Raw genomic sequence first — 25,570 nt, 5'->3', positions numbered from 1 at the left:
AAACTTGTGTGCATATCGTCATTGGCTACATTTGATTTTCCCAAATCTGGTCAATTCTTCTCAGTTAATTGGATGGTTCCAACTGCAGTTAGTTTTAGTTGGCTGTACTGGCATCGAAGAAGAAAAAAAAAAATCAGCGTCTTCAACTGTGATAGGTTTGGGGTGTAAGTTTGTGCACTATTGTTCTCAACCTATCAAGATGTGATACAAGAAGATATTAAGGGAGGAAGGGAAATCTGGAATAATGGGAATGATCTGGACAGGAAGCACAGAAGGGAAAATTTAGAAGCAAACCATGAAGAAAGGAAATTGACTAATGCGTGGATGGAAAGAAGGGGCTTCTTTTGGATCAGTTAACCAGCCACCTCACTGAACAACTTGAACATTTTTATTCTGTAATCCAAGTTAAGTGGTTGTTATCTTCCCAACTTGACTATAAGCATGAACTTGGATAAGCAAATGTTGAACTCCAGATAAAGATCAAGGTTATATGGAAAATTCATTTTTAATCAGCTCTTGGTGATTACGGACTTCCAGATAATGGTTGTAATACAAATTTTAAGGAGTGCATTTAAAAAAAAAATTGAAACCAGTTCTGTATTGTTAAATTGACTACTTCACTTCACGTGCATGGACGTGCTTAAACAAAGTGTTGAAGTGTACATTTAATGGGTTCTGTCTAGTCCACAATATCTGCAACAAAATATAATTGAAGTGGTTCTTTGTAAACTCTCCTCTGGCTATACTTGTACAGAATTGTGCTTCTGTGGAGATGGTTTCAGAACCAATTACAGTTACTAATCTCGATCCCTGGTCAACTTCAGCACAGGAGAAGACACGACGACAGAGTGAAATAGAAAGTAGCTCAGAAAAGAAGCCAGAGAATCACTAGTTTTGTTATGAACAGGTTAGGCACTATCTGGTTGAAGTGAGTAGCAGAGAAATCTTGTTTAAAAAGGGGAAAGTACATTAGGGCAGTAAGGATAGAAAATTATGCAGCGAGTAGGAGGAAGCCTGTGTAGAACATGGCCTTGCTTCCATGTTATAGATTCATCAAGATGGCTCTGGTTTTAAAATCCATGCCATCACCCTCGTTGCTATTCCCTCAATGTATTACCTGGCGTATGACTCACCTTTTCTGATCGGCTGTCTGTTTGAGAATGTCAGAGGAGCAACCAGAAACTTGGTTTCAGCCACAGGTGCCCAATGGTGCAGAATCTTTACTGTCCACAGGCCTGGCCGCAGAGGTAAGTTCAAGGGAGGTTTGTAGTGAGTGAACTCAGCACCCGAGTCAACCTGGATATCATAGGTTGCTGCAATAATGTGAATTGGATCAATCCAGACAACAGTGACTGTCACGTTGGGACCCTTGCCCCATTTCTGCATGCCAGTAGGCTCATCCATGGGTCCAATGAGGCCTCCATAGTTCCGGAAAATCCTTTCCTTTGCATCCCACTCTGTGCCAATCTGAAAGCAAAGAAATTCTATGTTCAAAGAAAAGCCTGGAAATCCTATCAATAAACCACTAGTGTACCTTTTTAAACTGAAAGAAAATGAGGCAGCAACTTGGTATCTGTTAGGTTGAAGTTCAGAGATCATCGTTTGGTAAATGCATTCCTCTCAACTTCCATCCTGATCGCCAGTGCTGTCTGAATGGATCTTGCACCTTCTCCCTGTGACTGGCATATACTTTGTGTTCCAAGTTTTTGTGAGATTTCAAATGTCACATATTTTAAGAGTTAGACCCTAAAGCAGCTTTAACATGTCGCAGTCTGATGACATGTAGCAGATTTCCGATCCAGTTGAGCATGCTCATCTATTTTCAGGTAGTCACTATGGCAGATGCCAAGTGCTTTGCGCATGTGAATGGAACGCCATCCAGCTTAGCAAAAGAGTTCCTCTCTTTTTGAAAACCTCTCTGCAGAGTTGGGGGACCCAGCAGTATGTTTTCTTACTGCAAAGCCCCCCCCCCCACCCCAAAATTTATTCCCATCCCGATATTAGTGACTGCTCCTCCCCTCTTATCAATTTTATTTCACCCAGGGGTTTGCATTCAACATTTTCAACTGCCCGTGGGCGGCAATGGACATAGGCATGTCACAGGTTTTGGAGGCGGGGTGGGGGGGGAAGGGAGTGAAAAGGACTAATGCTGAACCATCCATTAAAATTCAGATAGTTGACCTCTCTCACTGATTATAGCTGGTTGTATGGTCAGGAGAATCACTGATCAAAGATCAGATTTATTATTAGAGTTTTTTTTCTCTTGGCTTGGCTTCGCGGACGAAGATTTATGGAGGGGGTAAATGTCCACATCAGCTGCAGGCTCGTTTGTGGCTGACAAGTCCGATGCGGGACAGGCAGACACGGTTGCAGCGGTTGCAGGGGAAAATTGGTTGGTTGGGGTTGGGTGTTGGGTTTTTCCTCCTTTGCCTTCTGTCAGTGAGGTGGGCTCTGCGGTCTTCTTCAAAGGAGGTTGCTGCTCGCCAAACTGTGAGGCGCCAAGATGCACGGTTTGAGGCGATATCAGCCCACTGGCGGTGGTCAATGTGGCAGGCACCAAGAGATTTCTTTAGGCAGTCCTTGCACCTTTTCTTTGGTGCACCTCTGTCACGGTGGCCAGTGGAGAGCTCGCCATATAACACGATCTTGGGAAGGCAATGGTCCTCCATTCTGGAGACGTGACCCACCCAGAGTACATACATGATATCACATACAACCCTGAAATTCTTTTTCCTGCAAGCCAGGAAGAAATTCTACATATCGGAATGGTAAAAAACTGTACTCAATAAAAGATGCGTGTATCTTTTACACCAACATGGTTGGTGTAGCAGTTAGTGCAAAGCCTTTGCAGCACCAGCGATCGGAATCCGGTTTCCAATCCCGTGCTGTCTGTCAGGAGTTTGTACGTTTTCCCCATGTCTGTGGGTTTTTCCCAGGGACTCCAGTTTACTCCCACCATTCAAAATGAACCAGGGGTGCCGGTTAATTGGGTGTAAATTGGGCAGCCCAGTCTCGAGGGCTGAAATGGCCTATTACTTTGCTGTATGTCTAAAAAAAATAAACTGCAATGCAGAAAATAAATATTCAATGATAAATAATGTTCAAAGTAAGAATCCTTAAATGAGTCTCTGATTGAATTTATTGTTTAGAAGTCTAATGGTGGAGGAGGAGCAACTGGTCCTGAATCTGGTGATATGAATCTTATGGTACTATAGCCCTTTCCTGATGGCAGGAAAGAAGAGCACATCCTGGGTGCTGTGGCCTCTGGATGATTGCTGCTGCTCTCTAATGACAGAGTTCCATGTAGATTTCCTCCATGAAGGGGAAACTTTTGCCTGGAATGTACTGGGCTGCATCCACTACTTTTTGCAGGACTTTCTGCTCAGAGATACTGGTGGCTCTTACCAGGGCTTGATGCAGCCGGTCAGCATACTTTCCACTACACATCAGCTAATCTCTTGAGCTCCCAGTAGTGGCAGAAGAGGAAGCCCCCAATAAAACAGCAACCTTCTTACAGCCACATGTGGGGATTAGAGAGTCCAAGAAATCTGTTTCCATGGTTGCCTCTGTGAGCAGACAGGCACTGATCCAGGACTGAATGAGACGAGCTTGTCTTGCTAGTACCTGCAGTGAACTTCATTTTCAGTCCTCTCGTGGATCATGTGCTCTTTAATCACAGGTCTTTTGTAACAATAAATGGGACAGCCTTACACCTAAGTGCCTATTGTAAGGATTGCCAAAACCGAAGCCTCACTGGGCTTTCTCCTTTCATATGCTCTCATAGATGCTGCTGTTTCAATAGAGAATCTCTGACGGAAGGCATAAAGGAACCGATTTTCTATAGAAAGGGTTTACTTGTCCTGAATAAACTTAACAACTGACTTCACCTTGCCTTGGAGGCCTGCCAGAGAGACAGCTCTATAACATCTTGTTTTTCTGCTTTTTGTTACATTTATAAACATGAATGTCTGATACTTCTGCATCTCTCTTCTGGACTTCTGATCTGAACTCCCATTCCTATCTGAGGAGTTCCTACAGCTGGCTCTTGCCTTCTGGAGTTCTCCCTGGCAGCTCCGTTTCTGACTTGCAGTCCTCTCCACCTACACAATTTGCCTAATGCTAGCTTGAGGGTGTCTCTTTTTGTTTGTTCCATGGGCCATTCCTTGAAATCATGTTAAGGGTACTGCTTTTCCTGCGTAAGTGTTTTCCCTGCTTTCAACAATAAAACTTGTCCAGTTATCCATCCTACGTACTTGTTAATATCTACTCTGTGAGAGGAAGGAATTTTGGAACATGGTGTCCTACAGCACAAGGCCCTCTGGCCCTTGATGTCATGCCGATCTATCATTTATCCTAACATTTTTTTTAAAATTTTGGATAAATGAGGATATCCAAGAAATCCTCATTTATCCAAATTTTTTTTTTAGTTGGACTGACCTCAGAGGTTGAAAATAAAATTCACCTGACATGAAATTAGAACAATTGTCCTCATTTCAGGTAACTCCCTCCCCTCTTTCTTTCCATTTTTTACTTTACCTTCCTTTACTGACTTTTCTCTCCAACTCTCCCTCTCAAACTGCGTGCCACTGTCTCCCAGCTGCAAGTGTTCGGAAGAATCCCTTGTCCGAGCGTCATCTAGGAGAGCAGCCTCCCGGCAGCAGGTGGGATGTCGGACAGGAAGTCGGGCTCCCAGCACCAGCGGGGCCAGCATTTTTTTGTGAGAATTAAACATTATTTTAATGCTTAAAAAGCCTCTTGTTGTTTAAACCTGTTAAAAGTGATTTGCTGTGGCTTCTGGGCCTGTTTTTTTTTAAAAAGTTATCCAAAAAAAAACTTTTATTTGACATGGGCCCAGTCTCAACCAATTTAGATAATCGGAGTTGCACTGTACCTTAGTGCAACATTATATCCTGATATTCCTTACATCTGGTATACAGAGCAGACTGGGGAACTTGAGAAAAGATTCACCACAAGCAGAGGGACCATAATCATTGACGACTGTTGTGCTCTTGGCCCTTCTACTGCATCATTTCACCATCTCTGAGTGAAATGAAGAAGTCAAGAGTGCAAAAGTCTTATTAGTTTCACGGCTTTGGTCTCAAGAGGAATGGAAAAGTCAATTGATGGCACGTTGCTGCAGTTGGCTAGAGGTGGCTAGATCTGAGCCCATCTAGAGTGCTGGGATCTGACCAAATGTGCATAGTTGGGTGTTAAGTTATATAAAGTGGTATATTATTGGTAATTAATAATAAAAATGTTATTTTAAATGTAGTATAACACTGTCTTGGCTAATTTTCTATTGCTGCTGCCTGAGTACGTAACAGAGATAAACTTGTAAGTTGTGCTTGCATATCATGGATGTGCTTTATAAGTTTGACAATGTTGTATTTAATTTTTGACATCTATGTTGTGTACTTTACAAATTTTCTATATGTGCTTTGCTTATCCTTGTAAAATTCAATAAAAATATTGTTAAAAGGAAAGTGATGTAGTATAGCCTCAGGGATTTACAGTTGTTACAGTCAGAAAAATGAAACTTTCATTATGCTCTGTGAAAATGGCTTAATTTCACCTGAATTCAGAGTGTTATGGATGATCTGGGTAAAGTAATCGATATGATTAAGTTATCTGTCAGACTTAATACAGAGAATTAAATTCAGTGGAAGTAACTGAGCCCCCAAATTAGAGCTCTGCCATTTAAGAAGTCGATCAAAAGTGGTTTTGTGCACACGAGTTGGAATTCAGAAACACTCTTTTCCAAAGTGCTGTGGATGCTGGGCTGACTGACATTTTCATGGCCGAGATGAATGGATTTGGCGAGATTATGACAGTCTATGAATCAAGGACAGATGGAGTTCATGTTCCTCGAGCACAGAACAGTTCAGCATAGGATCAGTCCCTGAGGCCCATCTTGCCTGTGACGTCCACAATACCAATCTAAAAACTAATCCCATCCACTTGTGCATGGTCCCTATTCCCTTCCTGTTTGTAGGTCTATCTAAATCCCCCTTAAGCATTACTATGTTGCTACTAACACCTCTGCCAGCAGCACATTCCAGGCACCTACTATTCTGTGTGTCTTGCACACCTCCTTTAAAGTTTCTCCTTTTTACCTTAAACCAATGTCTTTCTAATTAGCAGCATTCCTGAGGAAGCGCTCAGGTCTGAAACATCAACTGCCTTGTGCTTCTTATGGACGTAGTGCGACCTACAGAGTTTCACCAGCACCTTTGTGTACGAGATCCCAGAATCTGTAGATTTGTTGTTTACCAACACCCCTTGCATATCATTTGATATATTCACCCTAATCAAGGTTGAGTTGCGGTGCTTTTGGATGTTTAAGGTGAGGGTGGGTTGAATTAAATATAACTGAGTTTTTAAAATGTGTAAATATTCTCCATTTTCAGAGGGAGAACCCCTCCCCCCCCCCAGTTCAACGTCCCTGTCGTCCCCGCCCCCATGGGAGCCCTCTCTTACCTTCGGTGGAAAGGTGACTGTTGGCCCCACGGCACCCGGTGGGAGAGAAGCAGGCGGCGAATGTCTCAATGCGGAATCAGTGGCCATCTTTGTTACCCATAATCCCCCACAAAGCTGGGGGATCTGCGTATCTCTAGGTCTGGCAGAGCAGTTCCAGCTGCGTGGGGATTATGGGTAACGAAGGCGGCCATTGGTCCCACATTGAGTCGTCGCTGCGAACTGGTGCAGCACTTCAATGAAGTCCGAGCTCGGCAGCACTGCACCCTTGCTCCCATGTCAGGAGAGGGGGAGAAAACAAATGGGCAGCCGGGAGTGGAGCCGATGGATGACTGGGGGCTGGGGGGGGGGGAGTGATGATGGCCAGGGGTGACTGTCAGCGGGGGCTAGGAGTGAGGGAGTCTGGCATATTCATTAGCGTATTGTTACAGCCAGCCTGTAGTCTGAACTGAATTGCAGGCTGTCCGCAAATATGTCTAGGGCTGCCGCAGGAAAAATTCCGGACATAAATTAGTTTCTAATTCCCGACTGAGAAATTCCTGTTATGTAGTGGCAGTAAAAAGCATAACTGATTCTAATTGAGAAACATTTCTTTGCTCCAAAAGGAATAATTCTTCCATTCCCTTGCACCTACTCTTTAATTACCCCCCTCTGTGTTCAAAATGTTTGCTTGTGGACTGAGTGACAGGAGTGTGCGTTATTTGAAATGAAAATGAATTCATTTAAAATTGAGTGAAAAAAGCAAACTGCAATAGGACTCAGAGTCTACTGTGACAGTATTAGATATGATTTTGGGAGATAAATTGGGAAAGGTTTGTTAGAGTAGGTCACATACAAATAATAAAAATCGAAGCAGGGAGATTCGACCTTAACCAGTGGTAATGCACTGGCACTAGAACTAGATGACGTTGCTTCAAGATTCAGTGAATTAGTGAAACAGTCAGAGTTGAGGAGGAATTGCTTTTTTTCCCCCCCTCAGACAGTCCTAAATCTGTGGAATTCTCTGCCCAAGGAAGCCCTGGAGGCTGCCTCAATTTGTAGCTATTTTGCGCCTTCAATGAGGCAGCCTCATAAATATGGGGAACATATGAGGAACAGGTGGATAAGTGGAGCTGATTTCATGGCTAGATCAGCCGATAATCTCTTAGCATAGCAAGCTCGATGGGCCAATTTGCCTATGTTTGCTTCTATTTCTTAGTTCTTAAGTTTGGCTGAAATGGACATTCAAATAAAAACATTTCCTTCAGAGAAATGAAATAATTAGTTTTTTTTTTACCTCAGCAAACTGTAGCCTTGCAAACTCACTTGTGGGATTTGAAAATTTAAACATTTTCTTCGGCATGACCCAAGTCTCCAGTGTTTCCAATTTACTGGTAGCCAGGTTTGTTGCATGATGCATCAGCAAGTAGCCTTGGAACCGGTCAGCGTAGAAGTAGAGATGAACAGAGACTGGATGACCCATGCCATAATATCTGGAACAGAAACAGAGAGGAACCTCAGCCAAAAATAACACATCCAGCAGACATTTTATGACTGCACCCAGAAAATAAGGAATGTACCAAGTGTGTTCAGGTGGAGTATTTAGCCATTGGCATAAAGACCCCATGAGCAGAGAGAAAGCCATTTGGAACTAAGCTCATTATAAACAGCCCCAGAGATGGGAAAATTAAAGCCTTTAATCCCTGTTGTTTGCTTTTAAAGGGTTCCTGCAAGATTATCACCCAGTGGCATGATTTATAAAGCTATAGAGTGAATCGCAAGGTCAAATGAAGGAAAAAGGCGCTTTAATATTGCTGTTTTGCACGTATATGATCCAGTCTTTTTTTCCATTCAACTCAGTAGGTAATATTGAAATAAAGGGCTTGCCCTGACATGAAACTAAAAACCTGGTTGAAGCCAAATGCAGAGTATCGAATTTTTTATTGCCCTTAAATTAAAGCAAATGTAGACTGTACGAACAGGAGTTACAGGACATTTCAAAGATGCCAAACTCCATGGTCTCTTCACGGAAGTTGAAACTGAGAAACATAACAGGCACGTCTTTTTGTTTTACTTACAAAGCTTTATTGGTATCGGTGAAAAGTAGTGGTGTTAAATTAATGCAACAACTAGCTCTCATAGTCTGACTTTGCTAATATGAATAAGACAGAAAAGCAGGATATTTTAAAAGTGGTGATACCTTGGGTAACATCTTTTTTTTTGTAACTGAAAGCCAACATGCAGCTATGACTAGAAATGACGCAGGTGCGCACCAGATATTGTGCATTCACAAGAATACTACAAAGAAAGATTTCAGTAAATATACTACTTCCTGCCCCCTAGTTTTACAAGATATTTTACATGAATCAATGGGCTGGATAGAGGTAAGACGGTTCCTCTGACTGAGTAGGATAGCTATCTCACGGAAAGATCAAATAGAGCTTAATTTACAAAGATGGCATTCGGAAATGAGTTCACGGAGAAGATAACATAATTTAAGGGATAAATATTACGTATTTAAAAAGATTTGGAGCCCATATTTGGACCATTTTAATTTGAAAATTTAAGGCTGGCCTTGAGTGCTACTGGATCTCCTCATAATAAATTAATGATGTTAGATATTCTCCTTCTCTACTTTTTTTTACTAGGGGGGTAGTGGAGTTAGGATAGAGGGAGGGGTAATGTTTGGTGGGGAGGGGAGGCTTGGGGGTCTCTTTCAGTGTTTTCTGTAGTGCATTTTAATTTATTTTTCTGTAACCACGAATGATTTTGACAACTTGTTAACATTTCAGTTCTGTAAATGTGATTATTACTGTTTTCTGATAACTAAAATATTAAAAGAAAAGAGTAAGCGAGGAGGAGGGATGACACCGTTGGAATATAGTAAAACAGCATGAGTACAGCATTGGCTGAATGGCAGGAAACAGAGTTGGAATACAGGGATCATATTCTGGTTGGCTGCCAACTGCAAGTGGCATCCCACAGGGGGTGGTGTTTGGGCCGCTTATTTTTATGTTCTCTGTTAGTTATTAGGTTATAGAATGAATGGCTTTGTGGTAAGTTTTCAGATGATACAAAGGTAGATGAACAGGTAGTGTTGAGGAAACACTGAGGCGGCAGAAGGACTTACAACAAATTAGGAGAATGGGCAGAGAAGTGGCAAGTGAATACAATGTCAGAAAGTGCACGCTCATGTACTTTGGTGGAAAAAAAAATAAACAGCCATATTATTTTCTAAATGGGAAGAAAACTGAAAATACCCAGATGCAAAGGGTGCTAGGAGTCTTTGTGCACAAAAGCCTGAAGGTAAACTTGCATGTTGAGTCAGGGGTGAAGAAGACGAATGCAATGCTGGCATTCATTTCAAGAGAAATAGAATACAAGAGCAGGGATGTGATGTTGAGGCTTTATAAGGCATGTAAGCACTCATTTCAAGTATTGTGAGCAGTTTTTGGGCTCCTCATTTATGAAAGGATATGCAGATGTTGGAGAGGGTTCAGAAGGATGATTCCAGGAATGAAAGGGTTTTCATAACATGAGCATTTTAAAGCTCTTGGCCTGTACTCGGTGGAATTTATAGGAATGAGAATGGACTCCGTCGGTGTGGCCAGGTACAATTCTAATGCTACCTACAAGTTTGCCGCTGTTGGCAGAATCTAAACGGCAATGAGGAAGTGTATAGGACGGAGAAAGATCAGCTCGTTGAATGGTGTAATGACAACAACCTTGCACTCAACATCAGCAAAACCAAGGAGATGATTGTGGAGTTCAGGAGGAAGTCAGGAGAACATGGCCCAGATCTCATCAAGGGCTCAGTAGTGGAGAGGGTCAAAAACTTCAAATTTCTGGATGTCAACATCTCAGGTGATCTCAACTTTCAGGACAAGAATAAGTTCAAGAGGTTGTTAACTGCGACATCACAGGCACCAGACTTCACTCCATCAAAAACATCTACATGAGCCGGTGTCTTATGAAAGCAGCTTCTATCCTCAAAGACACCCACCACCCAGACCATGGCCCCTTCACCCTGCTACCATAGGGGAAAAGGTACAGGATCCTAAAGACGAGCACTCAGCAACACAAGGACAGCTTCTTCCTCCTGCCATCAGATTCCTGAATAATCAATGAACAGACTCTGCCATACTTTTCGTGCACGATTATTGTTTTTTTTTGTATATAGGATGTTTGCACTTCGAGGTTGCCGCAAAACATCATCCTGAAACAGTGGGCAGATCCGATGAGCTGAATAGCCTATGGCTGCTCCGATGTCTTATTACTGAAGTGAGAAAACATTTCTGTTCAAATCAACTACCCAGTCATGAATTTCATCAGGACTGATTCATTCTTGGATAATAAGGAATCAATGTCATGGCGATGCACAAGGTTGGTCCAGCGGTTAGTGCCACGCCTTTACAGCACCGGACTGGGATTTGAATCTTGCGTTCTCCGTAAAGAGTTTGTACACTCTCCCTGTGTCTGCATGGGTTTTTCCTCCCACCGTTCAAAACATACGTTGGGTGTAAGGTTAATGGGATGTAAATTGGGCGGCACGGACTCGTGGGCCAAAATGACCTGTTTCCGTGCTGTATGTCTAAATTTAAATGTTGTTCAGTTGGAAGCTCAGCCATGATGTTGACAAATAGCAGAGGGCCAATGTCCTACTTCTGCAAGCAATTATTTTGTTTTTCAACACTGGCAATGAGAAGGAAAAAAAAAAAGATCAACTTCTGATCTTCCTGTAAAATATTTCTTAAAAACCATGCTGATGAACTTTTAGCAGCGACAGGTAAATTACGGGGAGTCTGTGTGTCATTTCGCTTCTGCACAAGGAGCATTTGCAGAACCTACAGCAAAGATAAAGATTTTGTGTGGAGGAACTATTTGCTCATGAACAGAAGACACCAACCGCCTGATCTCTCCCAGCTGGGAAACTGGAGTAGGAAGAGTAGAAGCACAGAAGTGCCCCAACGGCATTTCCAAGATTACTACTGTCAAGTAATTCAGAAACATGAACTGGTTATTCACCCACTTGAGCCTGTTTTGATAGATCTCGACTGATCTGTTTGCTTAACAGAAGCTTTGGAAATATCCAATTCTTTGAACCTTTTGGGCATTTCCAAGTTGTCGGAGGAAGTCCACTTTTTTACCCATACTCTAGACATGTTATTTTGTTGTTGATAGTGTATTAACAGAGGAGAGATTGCACAGTAAACACTGCCTACAAACAACTGAAGGATTTTTAAAAATGCAGATTATAAAAACAGAAGGGAGCAGTGAACTCAATAAGGGGGAAGGAAGGATGATCAGTGGAGGGGTGGCCTGTGAAGTTCAAGGAAGTTTAAACATTTAGGATGCTGCATTTAATGTCCCAGGTAATCTCTGAAATAGTTTAGGTTAGTGGTTCTCAACCTTTTTTCTTCCCACTCACATACCACTTTAAGTAATCCCAATGCCATAGGTTCTCTGTGATTAGTAAGGGATTGTTTGAGTGGAAAGAAAAAGTTTGAAAACCATTGTTTTAATCATACCTAATTAACTTGTTATGTGCATGGCTTCATAACTCCAAAGGAAATGGACCAATGACAATTTTTCTCAAGCAAAATATTTCAGTAACAATTGAGTCTAGAGCCACCGGTTTAGGTTAAATTAACAAGCAAATTGAAATCTGGATTAAGAATAAAAGGTAGCTGTACAGTCCTTTGGCAAGTTAAGTGGTGTGAAATGGATTTAGAGTGTGTGTGTGTGTATATGAACATGTACAACATATATACATACACACCCTACTGCCCTCCATAATGTTTGGACAAAGACCCCTTTTTTCCTTCATTTTCCCCTGTGCTCCACCTTTTTAAATTTGTAAACAAACTATGCACATATTTAAAGTGCACATTCCAGATTTTATTCAAGGTTATTTGTATACATTTTGGCTTGACCATTTAAAAATTTCAACACTTTATACATAGTCCATCATGACATGGGTGTCGTGATGTCCAGCTGTCCCCTTAAGTTTTCTCTTCTGCAAATAGAAGGCATACTCAATTGGATTTCAATCAGATGACTGACTTAACCATTCAAGAATTTTCCAATTTATAGCTGTGAAAAACTCCTTTGTTGCCTTAGTATGTTTGTCTTGGTGTGTTTGGAGCCATTTACAGAAACTTGAGCAGATCAGATGTTTCTATACACCTCAATTAATTTTGCTACTGACATCAGGAGTTACATTATCAATGAAGATATGTGTGCCAGTGGAAGCCCAGGCCATAACACCACCACTACCATGCTTCACAGATGAGGTGATGTGCTTTGGATCTTGGTCAGCTCCTTGACATCTCCAGACTTTGCTCTTGCCATCACTCTGATACAGGTCTCATCTGTCCACAAGACATTTTTCCTGAATTTTGCAGGTTCTTTTAAATACTTCCTGGCAAAATGTAATCTGGCCATCCTTTCTGTGGCTAAGTCGTGGTTTGCATCTTGCAGGGTAGCCTCTGTACTTCTGTACATGAAGTCTTCTGTGGACATGGTCATCAACAATTCCACATCTGCCTCCTGAAGAGTGTTTCTAATCTGTTGGCTAGGTGTTTAGGGATTTTTATTCATTATAATAACTATTCTGTCATCAGCAGGGAAGGTCTTCCTTGACCTATCAGTCCCTTTGTGATTATTGAGCTCACCAGTACATTCTTCTTAATGATGCTCCAACCAGTAGATTTTGGTAATTCACAGGTTTGGGTGATGTCTCTTACTGTTTTATTCTTGTTTTACAGCCTCATAATGGTTCATTTGACTTTCATTGGTATAACCTTGCTCTTCCTGTTGAAAAATGGGAACTACAAGCTCCAAAAGTGATCAAAGCCAGCCTTATACCCGCACAAATGAAACAATTAAACATAACTGCATACTTACAAACACCTGTGAAGTCAAAAGTCCCAAACATTATAGTGCCCTGAAACGAAGGAACTATGTATAAAATGTGCTGTAATTTCTACATGGTCAAACCAAAATACATATAAATAACCTTAAATAAAATCTGGAATGTGCCCTTTGATTAAAGGGCACATGTTTTATCACAAATTTAAAACTGGAGCACGGGAGCAAATCAAAGGAAAAAAAGTGTCTTTGTCCCAAACATTATGGAGAGCAGTGTGTGCGCGCGTACGTGTGTATATGTGTTAGTAAATATGCGGACTATACAAAAATTGGGGGAGGGTGACTATGGTTTTCGAGGACTGCAGAAGGATTTGGACGGCTTAGAAGAGTGGGCTGAAAGATGGCATTTAATGTAGATATATATGAAGTGCTTCACTTTGGGAGGAATAATCAAAATAGGATGTACGCAGTGAAGGGGGGAGGGGCATTGAGGAATGCTGAGGAACAGAGAGATCTTGGAATAATGGTTCATCGTTCTTTGAAAGTAGATTCTCATGAAGATAGGGGTGGTGAAGAAGACTTTTGGTATGCTGGCCTTTATAAATCAAAGCCTAGAATATAGGAGCTGGGAGGGGATGTTGAGACTGTCCAAGGCATTGGTGAGGCCTAATTTGGAATACTGTGTGGAGTTAGGGTCCCCAAATTATAGGAAGGATGTCAATAAGGTAGAGAGGGTGCAGAGAAGATTTACTAAAATGTTGCAGGATCTAGAAATCAAAGAAAGATTGAGTAGACTGGGCCTTTATTCATTGGATCATAGAAGGTTGAGGGGGGATTTGATAGAGGTATTTAAGATTATGAAGGGGATAGACAGAGTAGATGTGAATAGGCTCTTCCCCTTGAGGTAGGTGAGATTGGAACAAGGGGGCATGAGTTGAGGTTTGGGGGCAAAAGTTTAGAAATAACGCGAGAGGAAGCTTATTCACTTAGAGAGTGGTGGTTGCAGTAGGGTCAATTTTGTCATTTAAGAGAAGATTGGAGGGTTATGGATGGGGAGTGGGTAGGTGGGACTAGAGGAGTTCACTTAAAAAGGTGCAGACTGGAGAGGCCAAGATGGCCTGTTTCTGTACTCTACTTGTTATATGGTTGTATGTGTGTGTGTATACACACATATAAACACATACATACACAATTTCAATTTTTCCATACAAAATTGGAAATGAGGGCAAGATGCTCAATTATGAAAGTTACCCTATGTGATGGACGCCATAAAATCCAACTAATTTCTCGATCGATTCTAAACAGTTATCAGGGTAAATTAATGCTATAATACAATTACTTGAGAACAATTGAACTGATAACCAGGGCAGGAATTGTATTTTAAAGAAGCAACTTTAAAGGAATAAATTAATGTTAGTGAATTTAAAAAAGGTCTGAAATTAACACACAAATTGCCCAATTAATTTCTATAAACTAACAAGTTTTAATCTGGAATGGAAGTGATTTCTGATATGATGCCTCTAGGAGGGAATAAATTTGAATGAACAAGAGACAGACAAATTTATGTACCACTTTTTACATTCCTTTAGGATGTTCCACAATGCTTTACATTCTTCAGTTAACTCTTCATTTCTCAAATTACTAATTGCACATATCAAAGAGTAAAGTGATTATCATCATACAATCTGTTTATTAATGTTGAGGGAGGGATATTTATTGGCCAAGTCATTGAGGAAATCATGTTACCCACTAGAGAGAGAATGCAGTCTCAGTTTAATGTCTCATCCGAAAGTTAGCTGGTAAGGAAAATATCATGACTTGTGGCACCTTCCGGGAAAAAAAGAGGCTTGTAGTTTCATCTTCAAACAGGTCGGGAGAAAATGATGAGGTCAAAGGGAGTGGATCCCATTGGGGCAGGGGGAGAGAGAGGTGTGGAGGAATCTCCACAGAGGGTAGGGAGAGGTGCAGGGGTTGGGTGGGGTGTGGAATGTCAAGAGGAATTTAAGACAGGTCGCAGTACTGGGGACATACTGTATACCATAGAGATAAATGAATAATATGTTTATGACTGTACAAAAACTTGGCAAAGTATAGATAACATCAAAATATAGAACACATAGGTAAAACCAATTAAACTAAATTTAGATACTTCATACAATTATTCCAAGAAGAGGATATCACAAATGTCACCAAATAACAAAGAACCCCTATTTTTACAGGATATCTTGAAACAAATAAAACACATATTTGTTAAACTAAAGGCACCAAATGATTGGATTAATTTAAGTCCAAAAGTTTAAGGCACTGGCCACAAAAGTGGCCAGAAAAATGTCTGGACACCTTTAAAGGAGCCTGGAACTGAATCAGGTAGTTATAGAATCTCTCAGTAAACGATTCTATATTTTTAAACATAGGCACAACATGGTAACAAGCCCTAATTACACGCAATTGATCTACAACCTCTGGTATATTTTGAAGGGTGGGAAGAAATTGGAGTAGCTGGAGGAAACCCAAGCAGACATAAGGAGAACATACAAACTCCTAACAGACAATGCAGGATTTTATTCCGTGGTCCCGGTCGCTGGCACTGTAACTGCGCCTAATGGGAGTTATGGAGAGTAGGAATGGAATAACCACTGAGAGTGAAACTATTTGACAGAGAATCAAACAATGGCACTGCTCCTCCATGTGACTGAGATTGATTTCTTACACACAACCTAAACTTTAACTCTCTGGCAAAATGTCCCTACTATTGCTGGGAGAAGTTGCTATAGTTTATCTTTTACTGCTGTTTACTAAATTGACATTGCTTGCTGTACAAATCATAGGCTGACAATAAACACACTGTGTTTAAAAACAGTTAAATAGCTATCTAGCCTATAAGTTCAAAGTCATCATGGTGGTAAAGTGGACCTGATATCTGAATGGTCATTCAGAGAACTGGACTTACGGGAAATGACTTCAAACACCATCAGTTAACTTGTAAATAAGGCCTCAAATAACAGCCATTGTCAATAAGACTGACCTCAGATTTTGTACAAACCCACCTCGTTCACCAGGGAAGGAAGACTGCTGATTGTACCCAGTCTGGACTGAAAGTAGTTGCAGAGCCACAGATTCATGACTGAGCCTTAATTGTCCTCTTGCCTCGCAACCACCAGTTATGTTGAAACTGCTATTCCATGTGGAAGTCTCTTTCTTCATCATTTGAACTGTGGTCGTTCAACAAAGCGGTATCCTACTACATTCTCGGGGGCAGCCTGAGATGAGCTACAAATTCCAGGCCTGTTAGTGACGTCCATATTGCTGGGAATGAATTAAACAAAGGGCTACAAGAATGGAAGCGATTTCAGAAAAGCAAAGGACATTTTTCAGCAATATCCTAAGCAATGCAGAAATTAGCAAGAGGCCTGTTTAATTAGAAATGGAAGTGCTCAGAATGTGACAGGTAAATGATTAATGTTAAATGTTGTAACACTGGTTCAAAGGAACAAATGGAATTTAATTCAAGGAAATAAAAGGAATTTTGCAGTGATTGTAAGTTCACTTATAATGTTAGGATAATATGCAAAAGTAATTAAAAATGGAATAGAACACTGAAGTACCTTCAAACCTTTTGCTGCATTAAAAGACCCATGGTGTAGCTGCTGTAGTGATTTACACTGCACTAAAATATCAATAACTTCAGGTCTACCTTCACAGTGTACTGCTCAACCCATAATAAAAACTAGGTCTGAAGAAAGCACAGAAATGAAAAATAAAGATCCCAAATAAGACATCTAAGAGAGGCACACAACCTCTTGAGCATGTTCTACCATGGAAGATACAATATCTCAGCGGTTCATGAGATCATCTGGTGATGGGAAGATGCTTCTTCCCCCATCCCCAACAAGTGCAACTGTGAATATTTATCTATCGTTTGATATTTATGATCTCTTTCCCTGTTTTGCGTTGGTTCTAATTTACATTTTTATTTTTGTGGTTGGAACATCTTATGTACCCACTTGGCTGTACATGCATCTGTACTTTTAATTGATGTACATGACAATTGAATGTTGAAACTGTAAATAGTTTACGTTCCAAGACCAATTCTTGCGATACCAACTCGCAACAATCTGCCAATCTGAAAATAACTAATTTATTCCAAATTTCTCCTTTCATTGATTAATCCCTTACTTTGTTAAAATGTGACCCTAGTCTGTGAGCATAGTGTAATTTTGTGGCATATTTTTTTGCTTTAATTATCAAATTCCTTTCTCAAAAGTATAGAGATATATCATATTTCATGGTTCTTATTTATCTATCTTACTGGTTTAACTGCTCAAAATAAATACTATGCTAAATTTGGTGAAGAAATCCGTAATCAGATATCCTCATTTATCTGAAATTTTTTTCAGAGCCAAACTGACCTCACAGGTTGGAAAAAAAAAATTCACCTGACATGGAATGAGAACAATTGCCCTTGTTTCAGGTAAATCCCTCCCCTCTCTCTTTCTATTTCTTCTTTACCTTCCCCTAGTGACTTTTCTCTCCCTCTCAAACTGCGCATCGCTGTCTCTCAGCCACAAGCTGTCGGAAGAATCCCTTGTCCTGGCTCCATCAAGGAGGGTGGCTTCCCGGGCAGGAGCGGGACCTCGGGCTCGGCGGCCTTCCCTCCTCTCCCTGGTGTGCAGTCGGCTTGGAGTTTTCGGAGTCAGGAATGCTTAATATGTCTTCCCCCTTTTTGTTATTGTTTAAATGTTGATAATCTCCAGTGATTCCATATAATTATACATTTCTTTTTTTTCTCTAAAATGTATCCTTGATTAGAGAGAAGGAATTAGATTTTTTTTTAGATTTTAGTCTTTTTAAAATCTATTATTTTAATACAACAGTTTAAAAAATGAGTCTGATCTAGATGCATGTAATCTTTAATACTAAATTGAATTATTTTAAGTAACTATTAATGTAGCTATCATTTGATCATTTTTTTCCTCTCCCTTGGGTATGTATGTCATTATGCAATTGACATTTATTCAGTATGCTTATTATGTTTAACTCAATAAAAATATATAAAAAAGAAAAGAAACATTGTTATAAGTGAATAGCTTTTTTTTTAAATTGACCAGCTCTCCGAAAAAAAAACATTCATCCGGTCCTGACCATTTTGGATAATCTGAGTTGTAATTATGAAAGGTTCAAATTGGCCGGAGTTGAAAGGGCTAAACAGTATAGATGAGGTAAAGCAGGAAATTTCATTGTTAAGAAAATAGGACCAGAAGACATAAATGTAAATTTTTGAAATTCAAAATGATTACTGCTTGAATTATGTGCCAAGCACGATATTAAAGGAAATGTTGGTGACATTCCAAATGCTGTTGAGAGAGAGAAGAATCTCTTTGAGGGCATTTCTTGATCCTTATTTTTCAATGTAAAGATTTGGTAACTGTGGAGGAAATTTTAAATTTAAGTAGAAGTCTATTCTGGCCATTGAGACCAGTGCCACCTGTACGTTGGAGGGCAGGAGGAAACCGGAGCACAAGGGGAAAACCAACGCAGGTCACAGGGAGAAATTATGAACTCCTTCCAGGCAATGCTGAATATGAACACGAGTTACTGGCACTGTAACAGAGTCTAACTAGCCGCTACGCTAACCGTGCCTCTTCATATAAAAAGAGGAATAATGAGGATCTGAAGTTTCTGGAAACTGACGGATGCGATCTCGTCAACTTGTTCAACTAACATAGATTTCCATGATTACAGTACAGTCCAAAAATCCAGATGCTGAAATCCGGACCACCCGAGAATCTGTACATTACGAAAACTCTCAAAGTGCCACAGATGCACAACGGCAACAAACAACCGCTTTATTTTTCTTTAAAACTGATCATTTTGATAAATGAAGCGTGCTGTATTCGGTCATGAATAAACGATCAAAATTTAAGTGTTCATCTCTTCTTCATTCCTCCTTAAATTTAAATTTTAAAAGTACTGTCAGAGAATTGGGAAAATCCAGACCCTGAGCAGTCTGGATTTTCCTGCATATAAATACCCATGTCTTAATACAATAGACCTTTATCTAAGGCAGCCTTCCCCAGCATTCTTGTATAATTTCTATGTTCAGTTTATTACCCACAGCAATTACACATTAAATGTAACTTACTGGGTGTGAAGCTCACCTGAGATTAAAAAGAAAGGAGCAGTAGAAGTGTTTCAGTGCATAAAAATAAAAAAGTTGTACACTGTTTGGGGGGGGGGGGGGGGGGTAAATGTTCTCTCAATAAAATTCATTCAAGCTTTCCATCTTTAACATTCAGTAGCTGTACCCTTGTAAAGTTGCCGACATTGGCTGGTCACAGAGCAGCAAGCTGCTGCTTCCCTCTTACCTGCACTTGTTGTCTTCGTTCGAATGCCAGGAAGTTTCTGCTCTCTTTAGGCCAAGGCGGCTGAAGGAGTGAAGCATGGTCAGGTAGGCGTCGCTGATGCTGTGGATGCCATCTGGTTCGTCGTACGTGTTTTCCCAGTATGCCTTCAGGGCCGTTGTGCCAGTTGGGTAGTGGCCAAAGAGGTAGAAGTCCAGCTGTCCAATGATCTCCTGGTTAACCGCAGCCTCAAACTTCCGCGCAAAGAAGGTTGGCCTCGTCGTTTGCTGTGTGGGTGAGAAGGAGTCATTACTTTTATCAGCCACTTGTAAACATTTCTAATTCGTAGCTGACTTTGGCCAGGTCCCTACAGAACACAAAATCTATTGTGTGAAATTCAGATGTGGAAAATAGATAAAATAAAATTGATTACACTGGACAACGAAGATTTTGCTTCCTGAACAGTTTTGGATGCATTTTATTTATTTTTGGACTGCTGATCACAAAAATCATCTCACAATATTCCTATCACATACTCTATTTTAGATATAACTACATCCAGCTGATTGTCAACATGCTTCAAGCATCCAAAACCATGAAGTGCCATGTAACTGAAAATTCATTCTCTGCATTCGCACTTAAACTTCTGATCTTGGTGCAGTAAGTGCCCAACATGGTGAAAGGTTTCACCAGGACATTGCGACCATGGAAAAGCGGCATTAAGGCAAATGGAATCCATCAATGCTGGCCACCTATTGTTTGGACACTGACACTAGAGGTATCAGATGCTGAGTCGAAGTGAAAATCAGTGGTAAAACATCTTTGAACAAACGCAATATGTCAGCATCATTATGCGATTAAACATGCTAAATTTAATAAAAGTTAATGTTTCTCCAACTTCCCGTGTGATACCGCAAATCTGAAATTACCTTTGTGTTCAGCTTGAAGTTGTCTATCATAATCCCCAATTTTATTTCAGGAAGCAAACCTTTTGGGGAAAAAAAAATTGTTGTCCAGTTTTATAGGGAGCACACCATTTCAGGAATGGATGGATCATTTTTCCCAATGGCATGAGTGGAAGGGCAGAGGAGGTGGGCAGTGTTGCTGGTTAAAGCGAAAAAAAAAATCACAGAATAATGTAGGATATTAGCTCAGATGATGTGGAATCTGTACAGGGTGAGCTAAAAATATTAGCTCTAAGACTAAGGCAGATATGTCATGTTCTAATCAGAGAAATTAGCTTTTAGATCTTCCAAACAATGGTGGTTATGAGTATAGCATTATGAAGGAGATTAGAGACACATGCAATAAGTGATATTGCTGCCTTGATTCACTTCTGTTTAAAATCTGTTTTTTGACCAAAGATCAAATCAATCTTCCTTTCTTTGCATACTCCAAACATGGAACTGCTTCCAAATGCTTTCCAGTTCCCAAATGCATTTTTCAATCAGGCACCTATTGTAAGGTAAAACATCATGAGATGGGAATGTGTAAGGAGTTACCCTGTACAGGGCTGTAACAAGATGTGAATGCATCCTTGTACTTACAAGATAAGAGAGACATTGATGGATTGAGAGGCAGGAAGCTAGCAGGGAAAGGATAGCAACAGTTTTAGTCATTGGACAAGTAATGATATGATGATGTTCTAAGCACGTATCCAAGGGTATAAAAAATCACCATTTTGCTGATAACGGCAGAATGCATTCTCCGACTAACATTGTTAGTCGCAAGTGTTACAATCCGGTAATAAAGAACAAAGAACCCTGATTTCGACTCAGTCTGGTGTTTGTCTCACTCATTCATGAACAAAGCAGACCTAACACTATTGACCAAATTAAATAAAATGGCCCTAACCACAATCACATTTGAACTTGATCTGAGAGTATGCTGCAATAGCCCCCAAGATATTTGATACCAAGTTCTTGTTCTAGAAAATGGTCAACGTGTTTACCTGGAAACGATGGAAATCTTGAGGTTTGAAGTCATTGGGAGAGCAGCCACACCAGTCTACGATGTGCTTGTACTGGCACTTACAACCCAGCTTCCGATTCCAGTTGGTAATGCGCAAATTGTTGTCCACCATTGTGTTGCAGAGATGACTGTTCTCCAGAACCGTGTGGAAGAAGGACTGGATCAGAAAAGCATTCAGACATCAGCTTTAGAAACTCAGCTGCACGAAAATACCTAACTGAGGCCACAATCTGAGGGAATAAAGTGTTAAGACTGACAAAAAAAACATTGAACATTTTTTATTTTAAATTTTCTGGTTTAAAAGTAAAGGGGTGAAGAAGACAACATTAATTTTCAATGGACAAACACGTTTGTGGAATGGGTTTAATTAGTTTTAAATCTTGCCCAGATTAATCTATCAGTATCAGAATTTATTGTCTTGAACAAGTCATGAAATTTGGAGTTTTTGTGGCAGCGTCATATAGTGCAAACATTCATATTATAACTACCTTACAAAGTTACTATTAAAAAATGCATGAACAGTAAGACAGTGTCTTTGGTTCATTGATTATTCAGGAATCTGATGGGAGGAAGAAGCTGTCCTTGTGCTGTTAAATGCTTGTCTTTAGGCTCATGGACCTATTTCTCAATGGTAGCAGAGTGAAGAGGGCATAGCCTGGGTGGTAGGGGTCCTTGAGGACAGAGGCTGCTTTTTTAAGACACTGCCTCGTGTAGATGCTCTCAATGGAGTGAAGGCTGGTGCCTGCGATGTAACAGGCCGAGTTAACAACTCTCTAGAGTTTATTTTTGTCATGAGAGTTGGCGCCTCCATATCACAAATAAAAGACATCACTGTGCAGCAAATCCAGTTTCTGATCAATCTCATTCTTACTGAATATAATGGAACGTGGTGACATAAAGAATTGCTTGTTTGAATCAAATCATATCAACACCTTTTCATGCACTTATAATCTATGATTAAATTAAACCGTGTACAGCACAAAATAATGCACCTACCTTAGCTTATAATTAAATGGAAGGGCAATAAATGTGAATATAAAACTTCAACATTTGTCTGAATCACAAACACTCAAAAATTTTATAATACAGAAACCTTGGTATCGATGGGAATTGATAATACACCAGATAAGTGAATTTTCCGGTTGCTTGAGACTATATGTTTCATGATTGGTGAACTAATGGTGAGGGATGATTTAAAAGGATTGTGTGCAACTTTGAAATGTCCCAACAATTATTTGAATGTTCAAGAAGTTTGAGAACTTGAAATTCTGATGTCTGGAAAACAAATAAGATGGCAAGCACTGGGTTGTATTGATTTCTGGAACCTGGAAGTTTGCAGTTGTTTTACTTGTTTTACTTGTCTTTGTGTCTGTAAGGTCAACAAGGGGAACTCTCAGAGGTCAACAGGTAAGCATTATAATCCAGAAAGAAGGTCTTTGTGGAGTACCTCTTCTGACACAAATATCCTACAGAACACTTCACAGCCAATAATCTGCCCTTTTCTTTGATGTGTAATCCTCGCTGTAATGTTGAAAATAGGGCAGTCATCCTAAACACAGGAAGCTGCTACTTCCAAAATAGGTAATGATCAGCTAGTGATGTTGACTGAGAGATAAACTTTGTTTCAGATATGGGAGAAATCTTGTGCTCATTTTAAAGTCATTACCATGGGATCTCTTGCATCCACCTAAGAGGGAATATAAATCATTAGCTTGATATGTGTGTGATCATGTCTTTCTCTTGGTTGCACTCACTGGAGAAGCATCTTTCCTTATGCTAAAATCCCATCGCTGCTCAAGGTTGCCTGTTTTTTATTAAAAAGTGCAACTAATTGCAAATACATTTTATAAATCCAAAATAGAAATTGACACACAAACACATGCACGCTATATGCGCACACCCAACCCACGTGCGTGTCCCACACACGCCACGTGCCCCCCCACACACCGCGCACTCCACCATTTGACGAGCGCATCTTTAATCTAAAACAGGAACAAGCCATTTGGATTTTGCAGAAAAGACTCCCATACCTCCTCATCAACCCTATCAATCTAAATGCACAAGATTCACAGGGAAACCTCCCCAGGCATGTTCCCAATCATGTACCCTGACTTGAAAATATATATCTGTTTTTAATTGTTGCTGGGTCTAAAACTAATTCCTCCCCAAAAGTGCTTCATGATAAGAATTGCAAAAGATCAAAAAGAATTGCTCCATCAACATCTCAGAGACAGTTATTGATAAAGTTAAATGCAGGCCTTGCCAGTGAGAATCATAGCTTGCAAATTATTTCAAAATAAACATCAACTATTCAATAGGAGCAAAACAAATTGATAAAACCATTTGAAATAGAGGAAATACAAGATATATTAACTATATAACCATTTACATATTATATATTAAAAAAGCTACCGAACAATAAAACGCCTGGGGAGGACGGACTCCCAATAGAATTCTATAAAACATTTAAAGAGTTACTAATTCCTCCTCTCTTGGAAGTAAGGAACCAGATAGAAGAAACACAAAACATGCCAGATTCATGTAAAAAAGCAATAATTACAGTAATACCAAAGACGGGGAAAGATCCACTAACACCAGCATCGTACAGACCAATATCTCTACTTAACTCAGATTATAAGATAATAGCAAAACTATTAGCAAACAGATTGGCCGACTGTGTACCAAAAATAGTAAAACTAGATCCAACTGGATTTATTAAGAAAAGAAGAACAACGGACAATGTTTGTAAGTTCATTAACTTAATACATGCAGTACAAGGAAATAAGACGCCAACAGTGGCTGTTGCTTTAACGCAGAGAAAACCTTTGACAGGGTAGAATGGAATTATTTATTCAAAGTATTACAGAGGTTCAACCTACCAGAGAAATATATTAATTGGATTAAAGCATTATATAAAGGTCCAAAGGCGAAGGTGACAGTAAATGGATATATATCGAACCAATTTAAATTAAGCAGGTCAACTAGGCAGGGATGTCCACTATCTCCCTCACTGTTTGCTTTAGCAATAGAACCATTGGCAGAACTGATAAGAATAGAAAATAAAAGGGATAAAAATAAAAGAGAAGGAATATAAAATCGGTCTATTTGCAGATGACATCACAGTATACTTAACAAAACCAGAATTATCAATAAAAGAACTACATTAAAAAATTGAAGGAATATGGAGAAATATTGGGGTACAAAGTGAAGCAATGCCAATGAATAATGCAGATTTCACAAAGTTTTAAAAAGAATAACCATTTAAATGGCAAACACAAGCAATCTGATACCTAGGTATTAGACTAGATAATAATCTAGGCCATCTATACAAATTAAATTATCAGCCATGAATGAAGAAATTACAAGATGACTTAGAACATTGGAAAGATTTACCACTAACACTGATAGGAAGGGTAAATTGCATTAAAATGAATACCTATTTCAATCGTTACCAATTCCCTTAACAGAGAAATTCTTCAATGAGCTAAAGAAAATAATAAGGAAATTCTTATGGAAAGGGGGGAAACCGAGGATACCGCTAGATAAATTAACAGAATTGTACAAACAAGATGGTTTGCAGCTACCAAACTTTAAGAATTATTATAGAGCAGCACAATTAAGATATCTATCAGATTTTTATCAAACAAGGGAAAAACCAGATTGGACGAGGATAGAGCTAGATAAAATAGGGGAGAAGGTACCAGAACATATACTTTATAAGTGGGATGAAAAGCTAGTGCAATATAGAAGATCACCAGTACTGCACTATCTGCTCAACATTTGGAAGAAGATTCACGTAGAAAGGAAAAAAACAAATTACCAACTACCAAAATTATTATTGACGCAAAATCAACTAATCCCTTTCACAATAGATAACCTTTCTTTTAGAGAATGGGAGAGAAAAGGGATTAAAAGAATAGAAAATTGTTTTTTGG

General features: G+C 39.8%; 1 protein-coding gene and 1 long non-coding RNA gene across 3 annotated transcripts in view; one reads left to right on the top strand and one right to left on the bottom strand.

The window, feature by feature from the left end:
* LOC138747405 (uncharacterized) overlaps positions 1 to 22,100 on the top strand; it is a 300,059-nt gene extending 277,959 nt beyond the window's left edge. Inside the window, exons 7-8 of one of the 2 annotated variants that reach the window (XR_011347478.1) lie at positions 17,721 to 17,794; positions 21,758 to 22,100. This is a non-coding gene — a long non-coding RNA (uncharacterized lncRNA). Of the gene's footprint in view, positions 1 to 17,720; positions 17,795 to 20,210; positions 20,653 to 21,757 lie in introns of those variants that run through there. The other variant, XR_011347479.1, reaches the window with a different exon arrangement.
* The window catches only part of xylt1 (xylosyltransferase I), a 235,230-nt gene that overhangs the window by 7,210 nt on the left and 202,450 nt on the right, over positions 1 to 25,570 (bottom strand). Inside the window, exons 7-10 of the mRNA XM_069906589.1 lie at positions 21,616 to 21,792; positions 19,689 to 19,951; positions 7,751 to 7,946; positions 1,134 to 1,467 (exon numbers count right to left, since the gene is read on the bottom strand). Of these exons, the coding sequence (XP_069762690.1) occupies positions 1,134 to 1,467; positions 7,751 to 7,946; positions 19,689 to 19,951; positions 21,616 to 21,792 (970 nt within the window). The remainder of the gene's footprint in view (positions 1 to 1,133; positions 1,468 to 7,750; positions 7,947 to 19,688; positions 19,952 to 21,615; positions 21,793 to 25,570) is intronic.

The sequence above is a fragment of the Narcine bancroftii genome, chromosome 12, assembly GCF_036971445.1.
Source record: "Narcine bancroftii isolate sNarBan1 chromosome 12, sNarBan1.hap1, whole genome shotgun sequence".
Lineage (NCBI taxonomy): Eukaryota > Metazoa > Chordata > Chondrichthyes > Torpediniformes > Narcinidae > Narcine > Narcine bancroftii.
This window is presented reverse-complemented; position numbering and strand designations above follow the sequence as displayed.